This window comes from Neolamprologus multifasciatus, chromosome 16 (genome assembly GCF_963576455.1).
Source record: "Neolamprologus multifasciatus chromosome 16, fNeoMul1.2, whole genome shotgun sequence".
NCBI classification, from domain to species: domain Eukaryota; kingdom Metazoa; phylum Chordata; class Actinopteri; order Cichliformes; family Cichlidae; genus Neolamprologus; species Neolamprologus multifasciatus.
The window spans coordinates 18111340-18134274 of NC_140454.1; the positions used below are offsets into that span (position 1 = coordinate 18111340).

General features: G+C 41.2%; 2 protein-coding genes across 7 annotated transcripts in view; one reads left to right on the forward strand and one right to left on the reverse strand.

Moving 5' to 3' along the window:
* The window catches only part of uggt2 (UDP-glucose glycoprotein glucosyltransferase 2), a 50864-nt gene extending 34692 nt beyond the window's left edge, over positions 1-16172 (reverse strand). For 2 of the 6 annotated variants that reach the window (XM_085135705.1, XM_085135704.1), the window contains exons 1-12: positions 16006-16162; positions 15449-15593; positions 13835-13917; positions 13605-13735; positions 11177-11289; positions 10866-11043; positions 3042-3138; positions 2891-2963; positions 2639-2739; positions 1104-1203; positions 590-650; positions 233-324 (exon numbers count right to left, since the gene is read on the reverse strand). In XM_085135705.1, coding sequence (XP_084991831.1) covers positions 233-324; positions 590-650; positions 1104-1203; positions 2639-2739; positions 2891-2963; positions 3042-3138; positions 10866-11043; positions 11177-11289; positions 13605-13735; positions 13835-13917; positions 15449-15573 — 1154 coding nt within the window. In that variant the 5' untranslated portion in view covers positions 15574-15593; positions 16006-16162. Of the gene's footprint in view, positions 1-232; positions 325-589; positions 651-1103; positions 1204-2638; positions 2740-2890; positions 2964-3041; positions 3139-10865; positions 11044-11176; positions 11290-13604; positions 13736-13834; positions 13918-15448; positions 15594-16005 lie in introns of those variants that run through there. The other 4 variants (XR_014869834.1, XM_085135706.1, XM_085135707.1 and 1 more) reach the window with 4 other exon arrangements.
* A 456-nt stretch (positions 16173-16628) lies between these two features.
* Positions 16629-22935, forward strand: part of hs6st3b (heparan sulfate 6-O-sulfotransferase 3b) — an 86303-nt gene continuing 79996 nt past the window's right edge. The window contains exon 1 of the mRNA XM_085134436.1: positions 16629-18437. Within this exon, the coding sequence (XP_084990562.1) occupies positions 17890-18437 (548 nt within the window). The 5' untranslated portion in view covers positions 16629-17889. The remainder of the gene's footprint in view (positions 18438-22935) is intronic.

The window sequence follows — 22935 nt, forward strand, 5'->3', positions numbered from 1 at the left end:
AGAAGGACAGGTTATTCTGTCCAAGAGGAAAAAAAAGGTGAAGCTGGCATTCATGTATCCATATTGTGGAAAATGACCATTCAAACCACATCAAATATTAGGATTTAATACATATTGAAAACTTAAAATTACTACAGCAAGTCATGATCTTATTGCACAAAGATCACCCTAGGTCTGGTGCTTCCAGGGGGGAGCACAGGCATATGACCGTACCTTCCTGCTGTGTTCCTACCTGAAGGGATTGTGAATGTCCAGATCAATGTGCAGCCCGTTGATGAAGAGCTCACCGTCTCCTGGGTGAACACCAATGGTCTCACTGAGGTGCTGAAAGAACAAGCTCAAAGTGTTAGTTGAATCCCAAAAGCCCTGATTCTAACATTAATGTCTGATCTTTTCACATGAAAAGATGTGCACTGAGACTACAGAAATAAATAAGGGTAGTAAGAGAGTAGGAGAAAAGCAAAAATAAAATGTCAAATTTATTGTGAAATTTATATGACACAGAGATTAGAAACTGATTCTCTAAAATAGAATGTGTGCAATGGCAACAGATATTATCAAAGACAGCAACTACGCTATGATATCGCACCTTTTGGTTCTCCTCAATTTCTTTTCTCATTTCCTGCTTTACAGCCACTCTTGTCAGTGATCTGTGGGAACAGTAAAACATGTACAGTCACCATCAGCTTTTACCGCATCCCCAGCCGGCAGTAAAATGCCAGTTTTAATTTCCAAAAACCTGAGGGTCCTCAAGATGGTGCGTTTGCAGTCAATTCCCTGTAAACACCTGACTCTTACTCAGCACTTTTTGAAGTTATTACAAGCTGCCGGTACCAAAATAAGCAAACATCTTTTAAAAAAGCTGATTAGATCCCTGTACAACAAATTATTTACATTCATTGCAGGGTTACAAATTGTCACAGAAAGGAGTAATAATGCTCAAATAAATGGGGCTATAAAAGGAATACTTTATGTGCCCTTTAAGAACAGCATTTGTTTGGCCAAGATTCATACAGGGCAGGGCTTTGACAGGAATTGTGAAACCACATAAAATGTGTTAACCATTGAGCAAGAAAAAAAAATAATAGGATGAATTTTCTTACCTGGCTTTGCTTGGAAAGTTCTGACTGAGATCTCGCATGAGCTTTAAAGCATCAAACTTTGGTGCAGACATGATTCTAGAAGCTGCCTGGAAACTCAAATCTACACAGATCGAACGAAAGAAATGATCAACATTTATACATCTATGAATGCAAAGGTAAAGTCAAAGGTGGCTATTATCTTTAAGCTCTATTTTCTTTTAAATACATAACACTAGAAGGGGCACCTGCACAACTTAAGTGTATTTCCTATGCAGATGCTGCAATAATCTACACAGCTGCATTCTGTTCTCTGCCACAGGCTCCAGACAATCCTTCAAGAACTGCAAGCCTCATTGTAACATTTGGCTAAAATTGCTACAAAAACTCACTGAATACTCAGTGTATGCAGACCGTTAAGGGGCATTTAAAAAGAAAGAGAACGGCAGCAATGTAGCAGCAAATTAATGCCTATTAAATTTAGCGATGGCAGCTGTGTAGCACAAAGTATATTTTCGGTGGTTACACCTTTAACACTCATTCTCTGCAGAGCTGCATTAAATACAGGAAGGTAGTGAGCTTTTATTTTAGGAGTGTGTCTTCAGCTTATAGATCAGCACAGTGTTGCAAAAACTCACATTGTTCAGTGAGATTGTGCACCATGGGCTGTTGCACATTTACAGAATACAGTTAACTGTCAGGACCATCAAAATAAATATGGTAGGCACTCGGACATCCACTCAGAGCCTCATGCTCACCGTCTGATGACAAAACTCACGTCACTCAGACCCATACAATACCAACCCTGTAAGTTTCCAAAGCAGAGCTCCACTCACAAATGCACCATTTTCACACTGCTTTCATTGTAGCTGCTGTTTATAGTGCAATGTGACAACATCCACGCCATGAACAGTTCCACATATGTTGTGGACTTATTGCAGCCAAGCAATTGCCACCTACCAATGAGTACTTTATAATCAGATTTCTTAGCCCTTATTAAGTTTAATGTGACATTAACATATTTTTACACAGAAATAATGTTAAACTGCCACTCTCTCCTTATGATATTGCTTCTGTAGATCACTGCTCTACAGGGTACCCAAGATTTGTTCAGAACTTGGAAGAACAGCATTCTTTGATTTTATGACCTGGTCACGAAGTAACCTTCAAAACACACTAAGGCTCAATAATTTTCTCTCCCTGGGGGAACTTGAAACGCTGATTTAAAAAAAAAAAACTGTGCAAGTAAAAAGCAGGATTTTACTCCATGTATCTGCAGTCCTTTCCTTGTTTTAATGTGTCCCAGGTTGGCATTTTTGATTTTGTAAATTTTTGTAACCTTGCAATGCTGAGCTTTCTTGGCCAAGACTCCCTTGAAAAACTGTTTTTTAAATCACAACGTATGATTACTTTCTGTTTAAAAACATGTTACATTAAAAAATAAAAAGTAAAATAAACATCACCTGCACTTCATCAGTAATAAAACATACACAGTGAAGGCCTCGCCTTTGGTCCTCAAACTGTTGTCAACAGTACTGAAATGAAAAAAAACCTGATACCTTGCATTTCCCACACTTTTAGAGGGGCCATGTCATTGGTACTCTCAAGAAGATGTTTGCGAAGCTCAACAAGATGCTCCTGGAGTTCAGGATGAGATTTCCTTAAGAGAGATAAAAGAAAAACAGAAAGACACGATACAAGGTGAGGATTTCTTTTTGACTCCTAATCAAGTGGTGTCAAATACACAGTGACAAAAACAACAGAAAAATAATAGATTAAAACATCTTTAGGACTGATAATATATTACTTACTTTAATGTCCCAAAAAAGAATCCTTGGACTTCATCATTATCATCATCCTCCACATTTATAACCGTCTTTGAATCTATAAAGCAAGAGATTCGTGTTTACTTGCCTGAGAAACAGAGTTCAACACACAATGTTGGATAAATCACTAACTGACCTTTTACTTCAGTGTCATCCACAGCTTTGTATTCTGTGCTTTTGATAGCTAACTCAACACCATACCCAGATAAAAGCATCTTTTGAGGCTTTGGATTCTGTATCAAATAAAAGCAAAGCAATGTCAAACAGTGCAGAGTTGAATCTGAATTAGAGCTCTATACAGAAGATACTTTAAGCCTATATGTACCCACTATACTCTATGTGAACAAAACTACATTCAAACACATTTGAAGTAGAATGCATCACACTGGGTGAGTTTCGGCTTGAGACTGTCACTGGATGCCATCTTTGTAATAATTTTTTTCCCTGGTCAACTATAACTGGAGTTATGAAGTGGAAAATGTCTCGAAGCAACAACGGCTTAGCCACAACAGAACACGCTGACGCTAGTGACACGCTGACTAGTGCTGACACATTATAAACTTCCTATAGAAGTGAGAGATAATGACAGCACAAAGATCACCCTGGGTAAAGCCAGAATCGATGTAAAGTAAGTCTCCAGCAGACACTTCATTCTCTAATTACATTTGTTTCTGTGTTTGCATAGCACATCTTTAAGCCCACATCTAGGTGCCCACATACCTGTGGCAAAGCATGTTGCCTTTTGATAGATTTTTTAAGACTACAGTCAGTAAAAGTTATAGACTATGAAACAGTTTATCTGTGGGAACAAGCACACAAACTGACACGTACAGCAGCAGATACACTGACATTCAGCCTTGACACCCGTGTCACCCAGACACTGCTTCAATCTTTCACAAGCGTAACGAGGAAGCTTCCACACCTACACACTGCTTTTTTTTTTTTTTTTTTTTTTTTGCCTGTCCCGTTTGGTTCTTTTGCCATCAGAATTATTGTCTAAAGGCGAAGAAAGATGCCCAACGGATTTTCTTTACCAAATTGACCATCCCAGCTTTGCCGTAATGGTCCATTTGATTCACCTTTTATTCTTTATTTTATTTTCACTTGCTGAATACGGGACAGACTTGACTGGGGGAAAGAAAAGGGAGAAAGAAAGAGGGGAAGAAAAACAGTTGAGAAGAGGGACGGGGGAGAAGGGCAAAAAACAAAAACCAACAGAATAAGCAGAAGAAAAAAAAAAAAAAAAAAAAAAAAAAAAAAATACATATATCGATCACCTGGATCACCTGTTGAGAAAGAAAAAAGAAAACAAGCAGAAGAAAACGAGAGTAATACAATAAACCACATCACAATGATATATGGGAATATGACAGTAAATACTAAATATTAAACATTATTGTGCAGCACGTAAGATCGACAGCACAGTGTGCACTGAGGTAGGAGCCAAAAAGGGTGTAGTTCGTGTGTGTGATCACCCGTGTGCACACCCGTGAGCATGGACGCGCTTGTTTTCTTAAAAGGTTCCCTCATGCAACGATCTGCTAGAGGGTGTGGGGGGCCACTGCCCCGTCCTCCAGGGCATGAAGCAGGCATGGAGGAGATCAAAACCCCAGACATCCAGAGGCCCCCAGAACACAAGAGACCAAGGAAGACCAACAGAGGGGCAGCCGCGCCACTGTCCCAGAAAGAGCTGAGGAGAGTCCCAGACGAGGGGTCACCCAGCAGCCACGGAGCAGAAGCCAGGGGGGGCCGCAGTGACGCGCCCGCGAGCTCCGCCGGCAGCCAGCCGTGCCCGAGTGACCGAGCCCCAGGCCGAGAGGCCGGGGGCACCCCACCTCCGAAGTGGCCCAAGCGAGCCCCAGGCTCCAGGCCCCGATAAGCAGCCGCCAAGGAGTGAGCCGGTGTGTACCCGGACGCCCACCCCCGGACACAAAGAACCACCAACGCACCGACGTCTGAGGGAGTCCGCCCCCGGCAGGGGAAGTGGTGGGGGGAGATAGGCCTCCAAACCTTGGAGGGCCCGAGCTGTCCCCAGAGAGGTGGCATCCGATACCCAACCTGACATACAGACACAGACACACAGGCACACACAGATACAAACATCCATTCCCACCCTCATGCTCTCACATGCACTTACTCCACACTCAACCAACGTGGAGACAGACATAAAGAGACGCTGTACACACAATCACACTCCCCAAGCGTACTCTACGAACCGGGTCTAGGTACCCTTGCCCCTGGAGGGGGGAACTGCACCCAGACCCAGGTTGTGTTACCCTTTTCCCTGCAGTGGGGAGAAGCAGACCGCCCCGACTCCGCAGCAGCAGGGAGGCCCCACACTCCGGACCCCAGTCGGACGGCCAACTCCTCCTCCTAGCCCCCCTGCTCCAGCAGAAAGCAGAGAACGAGGGTGAGAGAAGACTCCTAACCTCCCTCCACCCGCTCATTGTAGTGTTGATGTATGTGTGTTCTAAGGTGCGTTTAAAACCCAGGAGGGCATGGAGCTACCTGCCAGAGAGCAGCAGGTAAGCGCATAGTCCCTCCTGCTAGCCCTCAATGTCTACGTGTATTTAAAATTGAGAGGTGGGCAACGACGCCGGGGGTGAGGTGTACACCCTGATGGTAATTGGGATTCCGTGTAGCGTGCCCACCCCCAAGATCCTATATTTATGTGTAATGAGAATGTGAGTAATGTGAATGTCTAAGTTGCGGGATAAAATTGAGGCAGAGGCAGCCAGAAGGGGACAGAGGGGGGGGGGTTACCTCCTCTGCACCCTGGTGACACACCCCCACTCCAAGGCCCTGCATGTGTGGGTGGTTGTGGTGGAGCGGGAAGAGGGAGGCAGCTGGAGATGGGGAGGGAAGGAAGGGAGGAGCAAGTGACCCCTCCCTGGGGCCAGCTCCCCCGCTGACCCCAGTAGGCACCCCCATACTCCGCGACCCACCAGGGAAGGGGGGCCCAGGCCCATCCGAACCGGGGCCCAGCGCAGCGGCGCCGCCCGGCCCCACAGAGCCCGGGGCAGTCCACTCAACCCCACAACAGAGAAAACTGCACCCACCCCATCATCCACTCATCTTCCAGACTACATAAGACAATAGACGCCCAGGCTGAGATCTTCCTCCACCTCTCCTGTATCTCCCCCTCTTGCAGAGAGAGTTCCTGAGAGAGGAAAGCCCCTGCAAGATGTGACAACCCCCCCCCCACCAGTTGAAGAGCCCCCCAGCTGGCTCGGCGCACCGGCGGCACCCTGCGCCAGTGGCGGGCCCCCATATACCCACCGGCCCACAACCCCGGCAACACACCAACCAGGACCCAGGCCCCCGAGGCCCGGCCAGGGCCCCAGGCCAGAGCCGGAGCGCCCCCAGAACCTCACGCCCGTCCCGGACCCACCCAGGGGCAGCCAGGCTACCAGGTCAGTAACCCCCGTCCGTCAGCACAGACCCTCCCCTAGCCCCGCTGCACGTAGCCACGAGGAAGCCGTCACCTAAGAGCCAACAGAGCCCCTAATTGGCCATGACCGCTACCCCGGGTTGAGCCCCCCAAGGAAGATGCTCCCGGGGAACCCCCCGACGCCCCAAGCCTGACCCTACCCCCACACCAATCACAACAGTGAAGGCGAGACCAAAATATGACCCCCCACCCCCACTAGGTGATGGAGCTGATCAGAGGAGCCCAGAGCGATTGATCTGATGTGGTGGCAGAGGCTGTATCAAGACTAATGTAATCTAATAGATAATTTCTATATTGGTTAGAATTAAGATTGTTTTTATTTTTCCAGTTCATGAGGACTGTTTTCTTGGCTATGCATAGAGCAGTGAAAACCATATGGGCTATATTCTTTTCTGAAGTGACATTATCTAAGCTGCCCAACAAACACACTAAGGGGGAAGTTGGAATGTTACATTTCAGACACTTTGATAAGTCTTCACATATCTCGCGCCAAAACTTCTGAACTGGTGGACAGAACCAAAGAGCGTGGATATAATTGTCCGGTGAATTGGTTTGGCAGTGTGAGCAGTTGTTGGTAGATGCAAAGCCCATCTTGAACATCCGATGACCTGTATAGTGCACTCTATGTAGTATTTTGTATTGAATTAATTGAAGACTGGGATTTCTGATTAGATGAAAGGTTTTTAAGCAAATCTGAGACCAGAAGTTTTGGTCTAAGTTAACTGATAAATCCGCTTCCCATTTTGCAATAGGAAGTGATATTGATTCATCTGTTTTAGAAAGCATTCTGTATATTTTGGATAGTAATTTGGGGGTTTTAAGAGTAAAAAATTGAACCACACTTGGTGGTGTTTGTAGTTCAACTTGACCCAGTTTAAATTTCTTTTTTATTATGGATTTAATTTGTTGATATTCTAAAAATCTTTTCTTGTTGATCCCATATTGTGTAACTAGTCTGTCAAATGAAATAAATTCTGTTCCTTCTAGTATATGTTCTACATATTTGATTCCTTTACCATTCCAATCTGAAAAGTTTATCATATTATTGTTTTGTAATATGTCAGGGTTGTTCCAGATAGGTGTACGTTTGCATGGGATTAATGAAGACTCTGTCAACTTCAGAAACTCCCACCATGCTGTCAGAGAAGAGCTGATGTTGATGCTTTTGAAGCATTCATGTCGTTGGATGTTTGAGCTGATAAATGGTAGATCTGAAATCTCTAGATTATTGCAAAGTGCTTGTTCTACATCTAGCCAAGGTTCATCTAAGAGGGTATGTTTTAGCCATCCTGAGATAAACTGAAGCCTGTTGGCTAAGAAGTAGTGCTGAAAGTTAGGTAGTTCTAATCCTCCTTTATCCTTGGTCTTTTGTAGTGTTTTTAAGCTTATACGTGGGGGCTTATTTTTCCAAAGGAATTTGGACATATATGAATCTAGAGATCTGAACCAATCTTGCGGCGGTTTAGTTGGGATCATTGAGAATAAATAATTTATTTTTGGTAATACCATCATTTTTATAGCAGCAACCCTTCCCATGAGTGATATGGGTAGACATTTCCATCTAGCCAGATCACCTTCTACTTTCTTTAAAAGTGGGGTATGGTTTAATTTAGTTAGATCTGCAAGCTTGGGAGAAATATTAATACCTAAATATTTTATATTTCCCGATTGCAGTGGAGTAGAAGAGGAATTATGGAAGCAGCAATTAATAGGAAGGACTGTAGATTTTGACCAGTTAATTGAGTAATCTGATATTCTTGCAAAAGAGTTTATCAATTCAATCACCCCAGTGATATTGGTTTGTGAATTTTGGAGAAAGAGTAACACATCATCAGCATAAAGGCTGATTTTATGTTCTACGTTCTTGCATTTTATGCCCTTAATTGCTGAATTCTGTCTAATTGCTGCTGCTAGTGGTTCGATAAAAATTGCAAACAGTGAAGGGGAGAGTGGGCATCCCTGCCTGGTGCCCCTCAGGAGACATAAGCTGGAGGATGTCTGGTCATTTGTTCTGACACAAGCTGTTGGGGAATTATATAATATTTTTAACCAGTTGATGAAAGAAGATCCAAAACCAAATTTGTGTAAAGTTGCAAATAGAAATTTCCAGTTAACTCTGTCAAACGCTTTTTCTGCATCTAAGGAAAATATTGTAGTTTCAAGGTTTTTACTGTATGAGTAGTCTATCAAATTAAGTAATCTACGTGTATTTGTTGATGAGTGCCTACCTTTTATGAAACCAGTTTGGTCAGGATGAATTAAGAGGGGGGTTATTTTCTCTAGTCTCTTCGAGAGAGCTTTGCAGATTATTTTGAGGTCTACATTAATAAGGGATATTGGACGATAGCTTGAGGGATATACAGGGTCTTTGCCTGGTTTTAGCAGGAGATTAATGTTTGCAGAATTCATATTTGATGGAAGTCTGCCCTTTTCTTTGATTTCTAACAACGTTCTGTAAAAAACTGGTGCTAGAATCGTCCAGAATTCTTTGTAGAATTCTGCAGGAAAGCCGTCTGGACCTGGAGCCTTATTATTGGACATATTTATCAGGGCTTCCTGGAGTTCACCTGATGTCAGTGGCGAATCCAGTGCCATTGCTTGAGATTCTAATAATTTTGGGAGAGTTATGTTGTCTAAAAATTGATCATTTTCCTTTTTAGATGGGTTTATTTGTGGTGAATACAACGTTTTATAGAAATCCCTGAAAATGTTGTTTATTTGTTTCGGTTCATATATTGTGTTCCCAGATGAATCTTGAACAGCACATATCTTGAACAGCACATATTCTTGAACAGCACATATTTATGCAGTCATTATGCATACATTTGCATAATGACTGAAACCAGCCCACTGAAGGAACAATGGAACCGTTCCTTAGTCTTTGGTTTCAGTCATTATGCAAATGTATTGTTTATAAGATTGGGGAAACCTGCAGTCAGCTGAGACTGAAGAAGTCACATGGATGAGTGACAAAACGTTTCTCCCACAAAACACTACGTCCAGATGAACAGAATCAACTTTTGGAGATTCTCATGTTACAATTTCCAATTTCCAACGTTGAATAAGCTTTTTAATGCTTATTCAACACCTAAATAAGCATTAAAAAGCTTATTTAGGTGTTGCAGTAGTTATCACTTTTGCCTCACAGCAACAATGTCCTGGCTTTGAATCCAGTAACTGACTACGGGCCTTTCTGAGTGGAGTTTCTCCCCATACTTGTGTGGGTACTCCAACTTCCACTCGCAGTCCAATGACATGCATGTGTTAGGTTAATAATGGCAGTTCTAAATTGGCTGTAGTTGTGAATGTGAGTGAATAGTTGTCTGTTTCTCTGTGTTAGCCAGAGTGTTCACTGCCTTTCACTCCATGATAGCTTGGTAGAGGGGAAATTTTAGGCTCCAGCCCTTCCAAGACCCTGAACTGGATAAGTGGAGCAGCATGGATAGATGGATGAATTTACAGTCTGATAAAAACAAAATGGTTTATGACTCTATGGATACCTTCCCACTTTATAAAAACTCCGATGAAGGAGATTTTTTTTATAACTCATCCACCTAGATGCTAGAGATAGGAGTGTGTCTAGATATAAGCAGCTGGAGCTGATGGGTGTCTTTAGGCCTCACCTCCAGTACTTCTAGTTATTAGACTTTTTTACTGTGTGTGGAGATGGTGTATAATGAATTCCCAGGCTTATGTTAATTGCTTGCTGAGTGGTACAAACCATCCAAGAGGTTTGTGCTTCAGTTTTGGAAAATGAAATTCTATTATTGCACTAATCTGTTACCTGCCACAATAATGTGTGTATCTGTGTATTGCACCCACACAGTTTGCCAGCACGGGATCCAGCTTGCCTACCAAACTATCAAGCATTGGCTGACAACTTAGCACCTTACCCTTTCACCTGAATAAGTTAACTTCTGTATCCAAAAAAACCACAGAGCAGCAGCTAAAACAAACTTCAAAACACAGAATTCAAAACTATTCAGTGGCTGCTGTGGCTACTTCTATTTTTTTATGCTGTCTTTGATGCTAATTCTAAGTGAGCAGGATGAACTGTGTTTGAGCGATAGCGCTGTTCAAACACTGTTTCCTTAAAGAGAATTACTAAAGAGAAGTTTCCTGTTGTATCACTGATTAGCAGTAATCAGTGATCATGAGAAAAAAAACATACACAAAGATGGCATCAATGTTTCATTTTAATTTCACTGTTGGAAATGAATCTAATTTACTTATTTTTTAAATACAATAATTAAACAAAACAAGTGTGTTACAATTAATTCTACCAAAAACAGCAGAGAGCAAAAGTCACAATTTATTCATCGCTGCTGCTCTGATAACACTAGTTCATCAAATAATTTCAAAGTTCATTTAGAATTTTTTTTATTCTCTACAATTAACTACGTCTACAAAAATATTTATATATATTAATAATAATTAATAAGTGGAATACAAGTTATTCACCGAGAGTTAAGGCAAAGCAGTGGGGGAGGAGGGTATATTTCTACTCACCGCTACAAAATGACGCAGCACATATGTAAGTGTGCCCTTTTCAGCTTTCTCTGACAGCGCCTTGTGAAAAGAGGTGAACTTCTTTGTTCCAATCTCTGCATACAAGATCACAACTGGCACATCTGTTTTATTGACCCCTGGATATGTGTGATCGTTCTTGTATAAATATGGTTTTGGCCTGTGAACATTTGGAAAATGTGGTTAAAGATATCCCAAAGGTAAACATTGATAGGTGAAAGCATCAAATATTAAAAACACAATTTTAAAAAGTTTCAAATAACTTCATACATAAATTCAAACTTCCATGTTACCTGCCTGCAGCTGCCTTAAGGAGCTTCTTGATTTCCTTGGTGCTGCAGCTGTGTTGCCCATGAATGGAGACAAAGGCTGGGCAAGCCTCAGGCGGAGGCTCATCTTTGGCTATCTGTTATGAACAGAAGGAAGAAAAAGAATGTTTGGTAAAGTAATGGCTACAACATAACCTTACTAAAGCCAGGGTTTGCTGGTTGGGTCCCCACCTGAATTACTTGTTTTAAAATACATGTGATTATTACACGACTACTTCTCTACTTTTGAGGTAAGGCATAAAAGTTTTATTTTGATAAAAGTGTTTAGTTAGGGCTGGATCAGTTGAGCCCTTAGTTATGCTGCTACAGTTTCAGGTTGCTGGGAGATATCTTATGATGCGCTGAGCTTGTCTCTTCTCATTTTTGTGTTGTTTTGTTTGTTTTTCATCATACTTTCTGTGACCCCCCCCCCCTCCCCCCAGTAGAGGGCTGCCACGCCGTGAGCTTGGCTCTCCCAGGGTGGGGTCTCTCCCTGTTAAAAACAGTTCTTCCTCCGCAACACTGCTAGGTGCTTGCCTATAGAGGATTGCCTGGATTTACAAAGTGCCTTGAAATGACTGAGTTTTAAACTAGATCCAGGGCTCGCAAAATGTCAAAATCCCTGGTAGCCCTTCGGGCAGGGACTCTTCAGTTTTTGGTAGCCCAAAATAAATTTAAGTAGCCCGAATAAAAAAGAGAGCAAATTTTTGATTGTTTTGTTTCCTGTTTTGTTTCCTTTACAATATTATACATTAAAGTATAATATTGTAACGGAAACAAAACATTAATCAAAAAATTGTTGAAACACAAATTACAACATTGTATAAAAATTACAATCATCAACTCAAATACTTGGTTCTAATTAAACAGAAATCTCTATGAACTTGTAAGAACTGTGTAGGACATGAATCTGTGTCAGATCCTCAATCTGAAATTTCCACTGAAGTCACAGGTAAGAGGCAAGTGGAACCAAGATGAGGCCATTTGCTTTTTGAAGTTTGCAAAGACTGCTACATTTTGCCAGTGGTAGTTCACTCTTTGCAACATAGTAGCTGTTTTAAACAGATTTTTCAGGTTTATTTTTAGTTTGTTATTTGCAATTTGTGTTTGTTCTGGAAAAGATATTGCAGACTGAGCAATAATGCATTTCCTGCATTTCTCATGGGTTCTAATGGGGCCTTTCTTAAAATGACTGGTCCCAGTAACAAAGGCGCTTGTCGACTCAGAAATTGAGGGAAAACCAACAACACACCCGGCAGAACATTATGTTATTTACACGGGTGCACGTAAGTGGTCCGCAGGTGCGCATTCGCTGTCAAAATAAAAGACGCGCACCAGATAAGAAGTTGCAGCGCGCGTTTGCGTCCATATAAAAAGCAGTGTTTTTGTCCGCTAGAGTGGGATTTTCATGACACATACTGCACCACATCTCTGTGCGTTCATCATTTGTTTGAAGCCAGCTCACCTCCTGCAACCACTTTTCCAAGAATACTCGCTTCTTATGTGGTTCGGACTCCTTCTGACATTTCTTTGGAGGTGGAGGAACACCAAAGTAATTGCTTAAAGGAGCTTCTTCGACATCTTTAAGAGTTCTAAACAAATGTCTGTCCTCCTCCTGAAAATCTTATGTACGCAAACACGCGTTGCAACTTCTTATCTTGTGCGCGTCTTTTATTTTGACAGGGAATGCGCACCTGCGGACCACTTATGTGCAGCCCTGGTTATTTAGCTCGTCATATTGCAGCCACAGAAATTCTTTTGTCCATGAAACCATAAAGCTGCTCTTTCTTTTTGCCTTATAGTCTGATTTGTCATAACTTTTCCGTTTTGTGGTAAGCTTTTTTTTGGCGGTCCCTTCTTCACCCTGACCTGTCTTATTTGGCTCAGCAGAACTAAAATATATATCCTGCTGCTTTTACACACGCACTCACGTAACGCTCAGCGATTCTCTGCGATCAACCTCTCACATGTTTAAGCTGCGGGAGATTTCACTTGTCGCGTTTGCATAGTAAGCTAACGATTGATAAGACGATGTCAGAGGAACAAATGCACAAATTATCGTCACTCACCAATCAGTGCTGTCGCTCTCTATACACAGTTCGCGCGATTGCAAAGTGAAAGCAAAAAACAAGTGCAAATTCAAACGCGATTTCAATATGTCACATATTGACAGTGGCTCACCGATGACATAATTACCCAGCTACATTTCCGAAAGAATGCAAAAGCATTGACATATTTTTATCCTTCCTACGATAGCCCGACGGGCAGGGCAGAGATAGATTTTGGTAGCCCGACTGGAAAAATTGCTAGCCCCGGGACGTCGGGCTAGCGATTTTGCGAGCCCTGAGATCTGTATAAATTAAACTGAACTGAGTTGAAAATATTACTTTATAACACTTTGATCAGAACATACCTGCTGGGATGCATGAACAGCTGGTGAATAGGAGCGCAGGGCAAGAGCAAATTTGAGAAGATTAACTTGAAGATCTGTGAGGAACTGTCCGGCTTTCTTAATGATCAAGTTGTAGTACGAGCGCACCGACTCTGTAGAATAAACAGTGGTGGGACAAAAACTCAAAACTCAGTTCAATGAGTTACACCTCTTCATATAAAAGTAATAGTTTAATGTAAAAATAGACATACCTCCGTGCTTGTATACAGTAAGTTCTTTTACAGTGTCAACAAACTGCCAGAATTTCTCATTCCCATCTTCTCCAATAAATTCGCTGCACATGAAAATATGTAAGCATAATAAGCAAACATTATTTTGCTCCTCAGCAGTTAAAACTACAGACCACCAAAATCATTAATTTCTGGAAGTACACATATCCACTGTAACTCATCATACATCATTAAACAAGATAAAGAATCAAGTTTTTTATTACGACTATTTAAACACACAAACCAATTATATACGAACATTTTATGAGGTTACCAAAGAGATTGGCATAACTAACACTGATGATAAAATCGTCACAGACTATTTTGAAACAGGAGAGGCCACAAAGAAGGATGCAACAGAGAAGACAGACATTCCAGCTTTAAGCGTATCAACTTTACCAGAAGTACACCAACAGGGATAGAGCGAAGTTATATTTTAAGGTGACTTCAAAAAGTTAAAGGCAGTAAAATTACATTAAATCAATAAATAACCAGTATAAAAATAATAACCTTCCTGAATAACCTTCCAAGAGTAATAAAGTAGAATGTTTTTGTGGTGATTTTTTTTACATAAGTGTCCTTCAGAAATCATAATAAGGCAACTCATAACATAAACAAAGTGATGTTTATATTTGGTCCCCATGAAAACAGCCTTGCTTGGTGACACTTGTGATTTAATTTGAAAGATAAATGGTTCTGAGCTGAATAATAAATAAAAATATAAATGTGAGAATTAAGGTTTTCTAAATGTTCCAGCACTGTTTTCTACTATGATAAACACAGTGAAATAACTTCTGTCTATAACTTAAAGTCTATTGTAAATAGGCTGCAGAATGCACTTTTCAAATTGTTAGGTCTGTGATGGGATTAATCATTCTGGATGATGGCTGTCAATATAACGAGATTGATTTTTCCACAAATGATATTCTGTTTTAGTTTAGCTACAATGTAACACAAGAAAGTCTTTCAAAAAAGCTAAATGGTGGTAAACTACAATGTATTTACGACCATGAGCACAGTTACCGTGGAGAACATTGAGGCTGTGACCTTTATCTGGTAATACAATATCCTATTATAAATCCTTAATTGCAGTGATTTTAAACAAAACAAAAACAAAAAAAGAAGTAGGAAAGGGAGAATAGAGTTTCCTAGTAATATTCGTGGAACTTTCAGCCCAAGGTTGGCTGAATCACCAAAATTAGTGCTATTATCCATCAGTCTGCAAGGAAAGTTTTGGTGAAGGTTTTGGTTACGAAAACGTCAGTGTTGATGTAAGAAGTGAAAGAATTAGTAGTGGATAAATAAATAAATGCATTAATGAATAGCAATCAGTAACTACTTTAATACTAAATAAATAATTTCAGTTTGCTTTCAGGTGAATGCAGTGCAAAAATAGAAATCATTCAATATTTCTAGTCTCTGGTCCTGACCTGTCTCTGGGAAGTGTAATGAGATTTTATTTTCTGTTTAGGACATTTAAAGATTAAACTACAAATCGCAGATTAATAAAATATAAAAACTGTGCATTTAGGAGGAGGGGCACCTGGCTGTGCCCCGTTTTAATGCACATATGCATTTCCAAGAAAAGTACTGTACCTCGTCTCCAGGAGGAAAGGCGTCATGCTCCACTTGGCTTTAAGACTGGCAGTGACGCCTTTGGGGGCTGATATTACGTGATTCATGTTCAGCAGCAGTAGCGACAGCACAATAACGCTCCTCATTGTCGCGATGGAACATGAACCTATAGCAGTGGTAGAGAGCAAAAAGGTACGCCGTCAGTTCAGCTTTTGAGAGGTGCCATTGAGTGCCACGTAGTTACTCTGAGTTATTATCTCAACCTCAAAGCCAACACACACGCACACATGCTCGTCTGAAGAAAAAAAACAGCTCGCAAGATTATGGGAGATGCTAGAAACATGAGAGGTGCTCGTTAACCAAGGAGAGTAATAATAAAATAACGTCTCCTCATAAGGGTCAGGCAAAGGAGTGAAGTTAACTTAGCTGCAGACTACAAGTCAGCTGCCGTGATATAAACTAAAACATCCCAGCAGCGTGATTTAACTAATGGAGTCCACGAGCATGGGTTGCCACAAACACGTAACAGTGGACAGACTATTATGTAGCTACAGTGTTGCCAATAACATAGAGCTCACCCAGTCAGTGATGCTAGTGGTTTCCATACAAAGCAAAGGGCTTCATTCCGCTGGATATTTTGGGCAGCTAACAGCCTGTACGGCTAGCCTGTTACCGGGGTTGCGGGGTGTCGAGGTGTCTCGCGCGGACCGTTATTCCTACCCGAAAGAACCGGAAACCGGAAAACAAAACGTGGCCTTTAATTACTTTCAAACACCGTTTTTTATATTGTTTATACAGACCAGGCGAGAAAGGTCGTTGTATAATTAAATTAAATTAGATGATAATGTGGCAAATTATTCTGGCACATTGGCAGACAGCTAAAGAGACAGACGCTGAAGCTCAAGCACTAGAGCATGTTGTAGCAACACTAGTAGTGAGTGATGCGTACGCGTGAGTGTGTATTTATTGAATCTCCAGTGTGAATCTCCAGACACTTCCTGTAGGCTGTGGAAAGGAAAAATCCAAAATAGTGAATCCAAAAATTAACCGAAGTTGTTACATTACGTTTAGAATAACTTTTTATTTTTCTAGCCTTCATAATGATAGTGATAATAATAATAATCATTATAATAATAATAATGTTATAGATTATTTGAACTACTTTAAAGCTATATCAGTTATCCATTCATTCCTTTTTTTTTTTTAGTTTTTATTAGATTTCCCTAAAGATCAGTAAAGATTGTTATGTATGATTTGTTTTTGTTTTTTTGTTTGGGGGGAGGGGGGGTTGTTTTTTGTTTTTTTTTTGTTTTTGTGTGACCCTACTTTGCAAATGTACCCGCAGAGAGACATTGTTGCCCGCAGAGAGACATCGTTGTTTTCACATGCTTGTCTTGTCTTCACAAGTATTATGTCCAAAATGTGCAGACTATTGTGTGGGAAAGCAGACTATTACTTTAAACTCAATTTCGACATCACTTTAAAGGTGCATTTAAGCCTTTCTAAATTTAATAGCCATCAAAACGTCACTATAAGGGCAGTTAGCCAATAGTGACACGAAAATAATAGGGTTACATGACTGAGCTGCAGATAATGGGAGAATAACAGGGTGCGCAAAGGAAATGATAGATAGATAGATAGATAGATAGATAGATAGATAGATAGATAGATAGATAGATAGATAGATAGATAGATAGATAGATAGATAGATAGGTTGGAAGGTCTTTGTATTTAAATGTGAATAAATCTCAGTATTGTCTCCGTTCAATATCCGTGTGGGCTTCTGGCTTCGCACTGTGTTAAACAAGATTATGGGATGGACGGGATGGACGGGATGGGATGAGGAGCTTTCCCAGCCCAACCGCGACGAGAGCATAACGCCTATTTGTCGGCTCGGATGCAGCAGCATCCTCTCAAACGCACTGCTTCACTACAGTCAGATCTGTCTCAACCCGTAAAGGATGCCGTACCCTGCCGGAGCATTCATGGAGCCCAACAAGAAGCCGTGCGACATTTCTGCAGAAATAAGTATGGAGATGCACTGAACCACACTGTGATTTACACTGCACGGGACCAGCACTAGAAAGAAAGAGGGAGTCAAACTAAAAACTCTCTCATCCGACTGCTTCGTTTTCAACTTGATACCGAGGCATGGGAGTCGTCGGCTTGGATGCAGCTCCACACCGGCTTCAGAAGTTGGACAGGCAGAGATTTAATTGCCATGACTCTTGAATACGGACAGGACTTCCAACGCAGTGCAGACGGCGTGCAGTATTTTAGAGTCCTTAAGGTGGACTTCTCATTTTGTCTGAGTGTCTTTGGAGAGTGTTATCTGATCAACGTGTTGCATTTAAAATATAGGCATCTTTAATCTGTCTGAGGCATGAAGGAACATTGATCTCCGAAGTGTCCACGGGTGCTCCTTATTATTCACAGTAACGGAATGAAGACACTATCTTGATATGATGGATGATAGATCCAGTAAGCTCATTTTAGTTCCTATTTTAGCTGTCCTTTTTGTTATGATAGGTTATCAGTACATATGTCCCGCTGGCAGTAATTCATGCCACTTTAAGACTGAGGAGAAATTTAGAGGGGTGAGTCTACTTTCAACCCCTTATCAGGACAGCGATGATTTCTACCGAGATCAAGACTTGGAGGATGACAGCCCTCCGAAACTATCGTCGAAATTCAACTTCACTGAAAGAGACCTTGACAGACACGTGGAGTTCAACATCAAAGGGGACGACGTGATAGTGTTTTTGCACATCCAGAAGACCGGGGGGACGACTTTCGGGAGGCACTTGGTGAGGAATATTCGCTTGGAGCAGCCGTGCGACTGCAAGCCGGGGCAGAAGAAATGCACGTGCCACCGACCGGGGAAAGAAGAGTCCTGGCTCTTCTCCCGGTTCTCTACAGGCTGGAGCTGCGGACTGCATGCAGACTGGACCGAGCTTACGAACTGTGTCCCTGTCATTATGGATAAGAAGGAGGCCAGGAGGAATAAAAGGTAACGCGTGAGAGTCTCTTACAGAAATGCACCCAATCCCCACAACCATGGGGGATGCAAAACAATAATGCCCAATTAAACCATGTGACCATAAAACCCTTAATGAATTCAAAATGTAAGTTTTGCCTTTAAGGAAAATGCACTGCCTCTCTTGAGTGGAGAAGTAAGCGGGGATGGAATGGGCACAGGATGGGATGGGTAGGTCTACTCATTGCTATTTCCCTGGAGGGCTTATACAGTTGTCACATTAGGTACAGTATAGTGTACATGAACTTTTTAGGCATCCCTCTAAGAGGTGAGACTGGAGATAGCTTCTGTAGCTCACTGTAACAACATTCATATACTGTTTTTAAACCTCTAAAATATAAATCTCCTGCAAACACTTAATAGTGCTTAACACCTATCCAAATAACTACTAATATAATATAATTCAAATGAATCTCCAGTGATACAACCTCCTGAAAATGAACAGAGAATTCTATAAAAGCCACATACTCTGAATCATTCTTTGCCCAACTTTTATCCTTGAGGTGTTGATGAAGTTGTAAAAAGCTCATGCTCGAGTGCAACTCCTACATCACTAGCTACTCACAATTCTCTGTGCACCCTTGGCCTTTATGTCTTGCGTTGATGAGTCCCTCTGAGGTGTTTTTTTTTCTTTGTTGTTGTTGTTGGCACGCAAAAGCAGTGCGCCACTCCCGTACCACAGGAAGTCTCCTCATTTGAAGCCATCTTTACTTTATGACTGAGTTCAAATTTTTCCAGGATGTTTGTTTGTTTGTTTGGTTCTGTGATGTCACCTCACAGGAAATGCGGAGAAGACCTGCTTAATTCAAAACCCATTTTCCGTCAGCGTGTTGTGTGGTAATTACAGTTAAAAAGACATTTGCAAATGCTTCTACTAATGTACAGTCTTGTACAATTACTAAAAGTGGGTGTGCTGCAATGAAGCATCCAGTGGATGAGCAATGCGTGTTTGAGTGTTTTCGCTTAGCAAAGTGGATATGTGTATATTTCCGTGCAGCTTCCAGAGTTACTGATTCTTTTAAAAAACTGCAGTAGAAGATACTCGTGCAAGTACTACAAACCGAAGGTGTACTGGTCAAATGTCTTGTTACATTTTTTTAAACTGCAGACAATTTCCTTCTCTGGTTCATATATATATATATATATATATATATATATATATATATATATATATATATATTACACTGAAGTACTTGAGCGCATGATTTATTTCTGCTGTGCCAAGTGTTTTCTTTACTCAGGGAAGTGCTCACTAGATGCGACAGCTCTTCATTTCACAGCTGCAGCATCCATTCTGCTCTTACAGTCCTCTCATGCCTTGTTCCTCAGTGCGCTCCCGCAGCATCTATTCTGAGATTATTCTGCCACGACGACCGAGACTGTTGGCAGACACATTATGTTAGACCACCTCACTAACCAGCCACTGCATAAGGCACATTTATGTGCCATTTGAAAGAGATGACTAACAGCGTTATGCAAATTTTATCCTCATAATTAATTTGTGTATGAGAAATGCCTTAAATTATAATATCATAAATGGTATAAGGTCAAAGTAAAAAAAAAAATCACCCTTGCCCAGCAAAACATGCTATTTATAAAGAAAATACTATAATCCACTTAGAAAAATGTTTAGTCCACCTAAGGGCACGCCGGAGGAATGCCAATACTATATCACTGCCAAATTCTGATGGTATGGCCTTGTTTTGTGGATGGGAGCCTCTGAGATTGAGTGGCTGTCTGAGATTGAGTCCTGAGTATACCGGCTCCTGAGGTGGCAGTAAGGGGAGGCCGGGGAAGGAGGGCTGTGATGGCACTGGCATGGTGTGGCCTTTTCAGCCAGGCGGTGCGTGCTGCATGGCGAGCCAGCCGTACGGCCCAGGAAAGGTCAGGCGTGTCAGACTGGATCAGCGTGTCCTGCGGTGTAGCTCCTCTGGAGAGTGCTGTCAGTCAGGGGAGAAGCGGAGCAGGCAGGCAGCCTCTCTTCAGGGACTTTTTGGAGAAACATACTTCTAAGTGCTGTCCTCTTAAGTTGCTTTGTGGAGAGCATCACAGTATTACCTTGTCTGCTGCATGAATTTGGCTGGCTGAGCAGGTTGTTTTTCCACTCAGGCAATTTCAGAGTTCTCTGCTGAGGACTGCTGTTGGAATTATTTCTGATTGGTACATGTTCATTATCTAACTCTCCAGTCAGGAGTAACTCATGCAGATGTATTCAGTGTGACACTGGGCCGCAAAACAAGGTGCTGATTTTGAAAATGTATTTAACGCTAATGCGCCAAGAACTGACTGAGTAAACGATGTCTTCAGAAGCCTGTGTAATAAAAGGTTAGTATTAGAGAAATATCTGATGTTCTTCTCCACTGAAATTGAAGCGAGCTCAGTGTGATATTCTACCACCAGGTGCAGCTGATCATCTGTCACAGAGATAAATAAACAACAGCAGAACTTTATTGTTGGTCTGAGGCAAATAAACTTGATTATAAAACTCTCAAATGAATCAGCGTGTCAGTCAGTAAATTTATGTAACAATAATCTGATATGTTCTGTGTATGAGAAGATAACAGTAAAATGAAAAAATAATCCACATAATCTCTAAGATCTCTCAACCAAAACCCAGAAACATGCATTATCTTTCAAACCAACACTAAAAGACTTGCACTGAAAAGTTTATCAGCTATTTAAAATGTGGGGGTGGGATCTTGTCATTTTTTCCCCACATTCTTCTTTACATCATTAATTTTGCACAGCACCACCACAACAGCAAATATAAAAGCCTATACTTCTTTAGTGTTTGACACGCACTCGAGCGCTGACGTGATAAAACAGATGTTCTGGTGATGCTTTTGCACTAGAATTCATCAGGGTCACCCTCCTGTTGCATAACGTTCACAATGTCAGCATCTCTCACAGTCTACAGGGCAGATCGGATGCTTCGGCAGAATTAAGGCTTTGCTTGGCTCTCGCTGTTTCGGCATTTGGTATTTTAGTGACATTTAATGGTCAAGTCTTTGAATTAGGGCTAAGCTAATTTGAACTTTATGGTACCTTGTCCTTTTATTGTATCGAAGCAATATTTCGCTTTAGTTGAACTTTTGTGATGCTGGTCTCGTATGAGTTCAAGCACAGCCAACCCATTATGTGCGAATTTCACAGATATTAATTATCATTTTTTTACTGTCTGGAAGTTTGGTTTCGTTTTGAATTCATATTAAGTCTTCACTGAATTTTGGTTCAGACTGTCACAAACAGCTGGGAGTAAATTTCTTTTTCAATCAGTGATTGATTCTTGTATTAATTAAGCACCATTTTACATCATTATTGTCAGATAGATGTACACAGCAGCTGCCAAAGCACAAGGTCAAGAATATAACAATAAATATGTGAACATGCCGATGAGTCCCAGATTTATTTCCCACTTAAAAAGATAAATGGCTTCTCACTAGACCCGCTGCTCAGATGCCTTGATGAAATAAGGGCCTGGATGGCTTTGAACTTTTTACATTTTAATGAACAGAAAACAGAAGTGATGGTTTTTGGTGGCGCTTCTGAGGCCACTATTATAGATCTAGGTTCGCTGGCACAGTATGTTAAACCAGTCATCACTAATCTGGGAGTTAAAATAGAGGCAAATCTTAAACTTGAAAGCCAGGTCAGAACTGTTGTAAGATCTAGCTTTTTCATTTGAGAGCCAAAATAGCCAAAATAAAGCCTTTCTTATCGAAACAGCATTTTGAGACAGTAATCCATGCCTTTGTTACTTCTAGGCTGGATTATTGTAACGCACTTTATTTTGGGGTTAGTGATGCGTCCATTAGGTGCCTGCAGGTTGTGCAAAATGCTGCAGCACGTCTTTTAACTGTAACAAAAAAGTCTGAGCACATTACCCCAATTTTAATTTCACTCCACTGGCTACCTGTACATTTTAGGATTGTTTTTAAAATTCTCTTATTTGCTTTTAAATCTCTTAATGGCCTGCCCCCCCCCACACACACACACACACCTCTCGGAGCTACTACAACCATATACACCTGCCCGTTCCCTTAAGTCCGCCAATCAGCAGCTCCTTGAGGTACCAAAAACTAAGTTTAAATTTAAAGGTGATCGTGCTTTTGCTGTAGTTGCTCCAAAGTTGTGGAATGATCTACCCTTGCATGTTAGGCAGGCCTCTTCTCTTTCTGAATTTAAAACATATTTATTCGCTGAAGCCTTTGGCATTGATTAGAGGGGTTGACTCAATTTGTTTTAACATGTTTCAATTTATTTTAGTTTTTTAGTTATTTATTTTATCTTATCTTATCTCATTTTAATTTTCTTTACTTATGCTATTAGCATGTACAGCACTTTGTGAACTCTGGTTTTATGTTAAAGTCCTTTATAAATAAAGGTGGTATGGTATGGTAACATTTTAATTAATTGCACAGCAAGAACAAGACACCACATTTCCCAGCTGTCATTAGCAGTGTTATATATG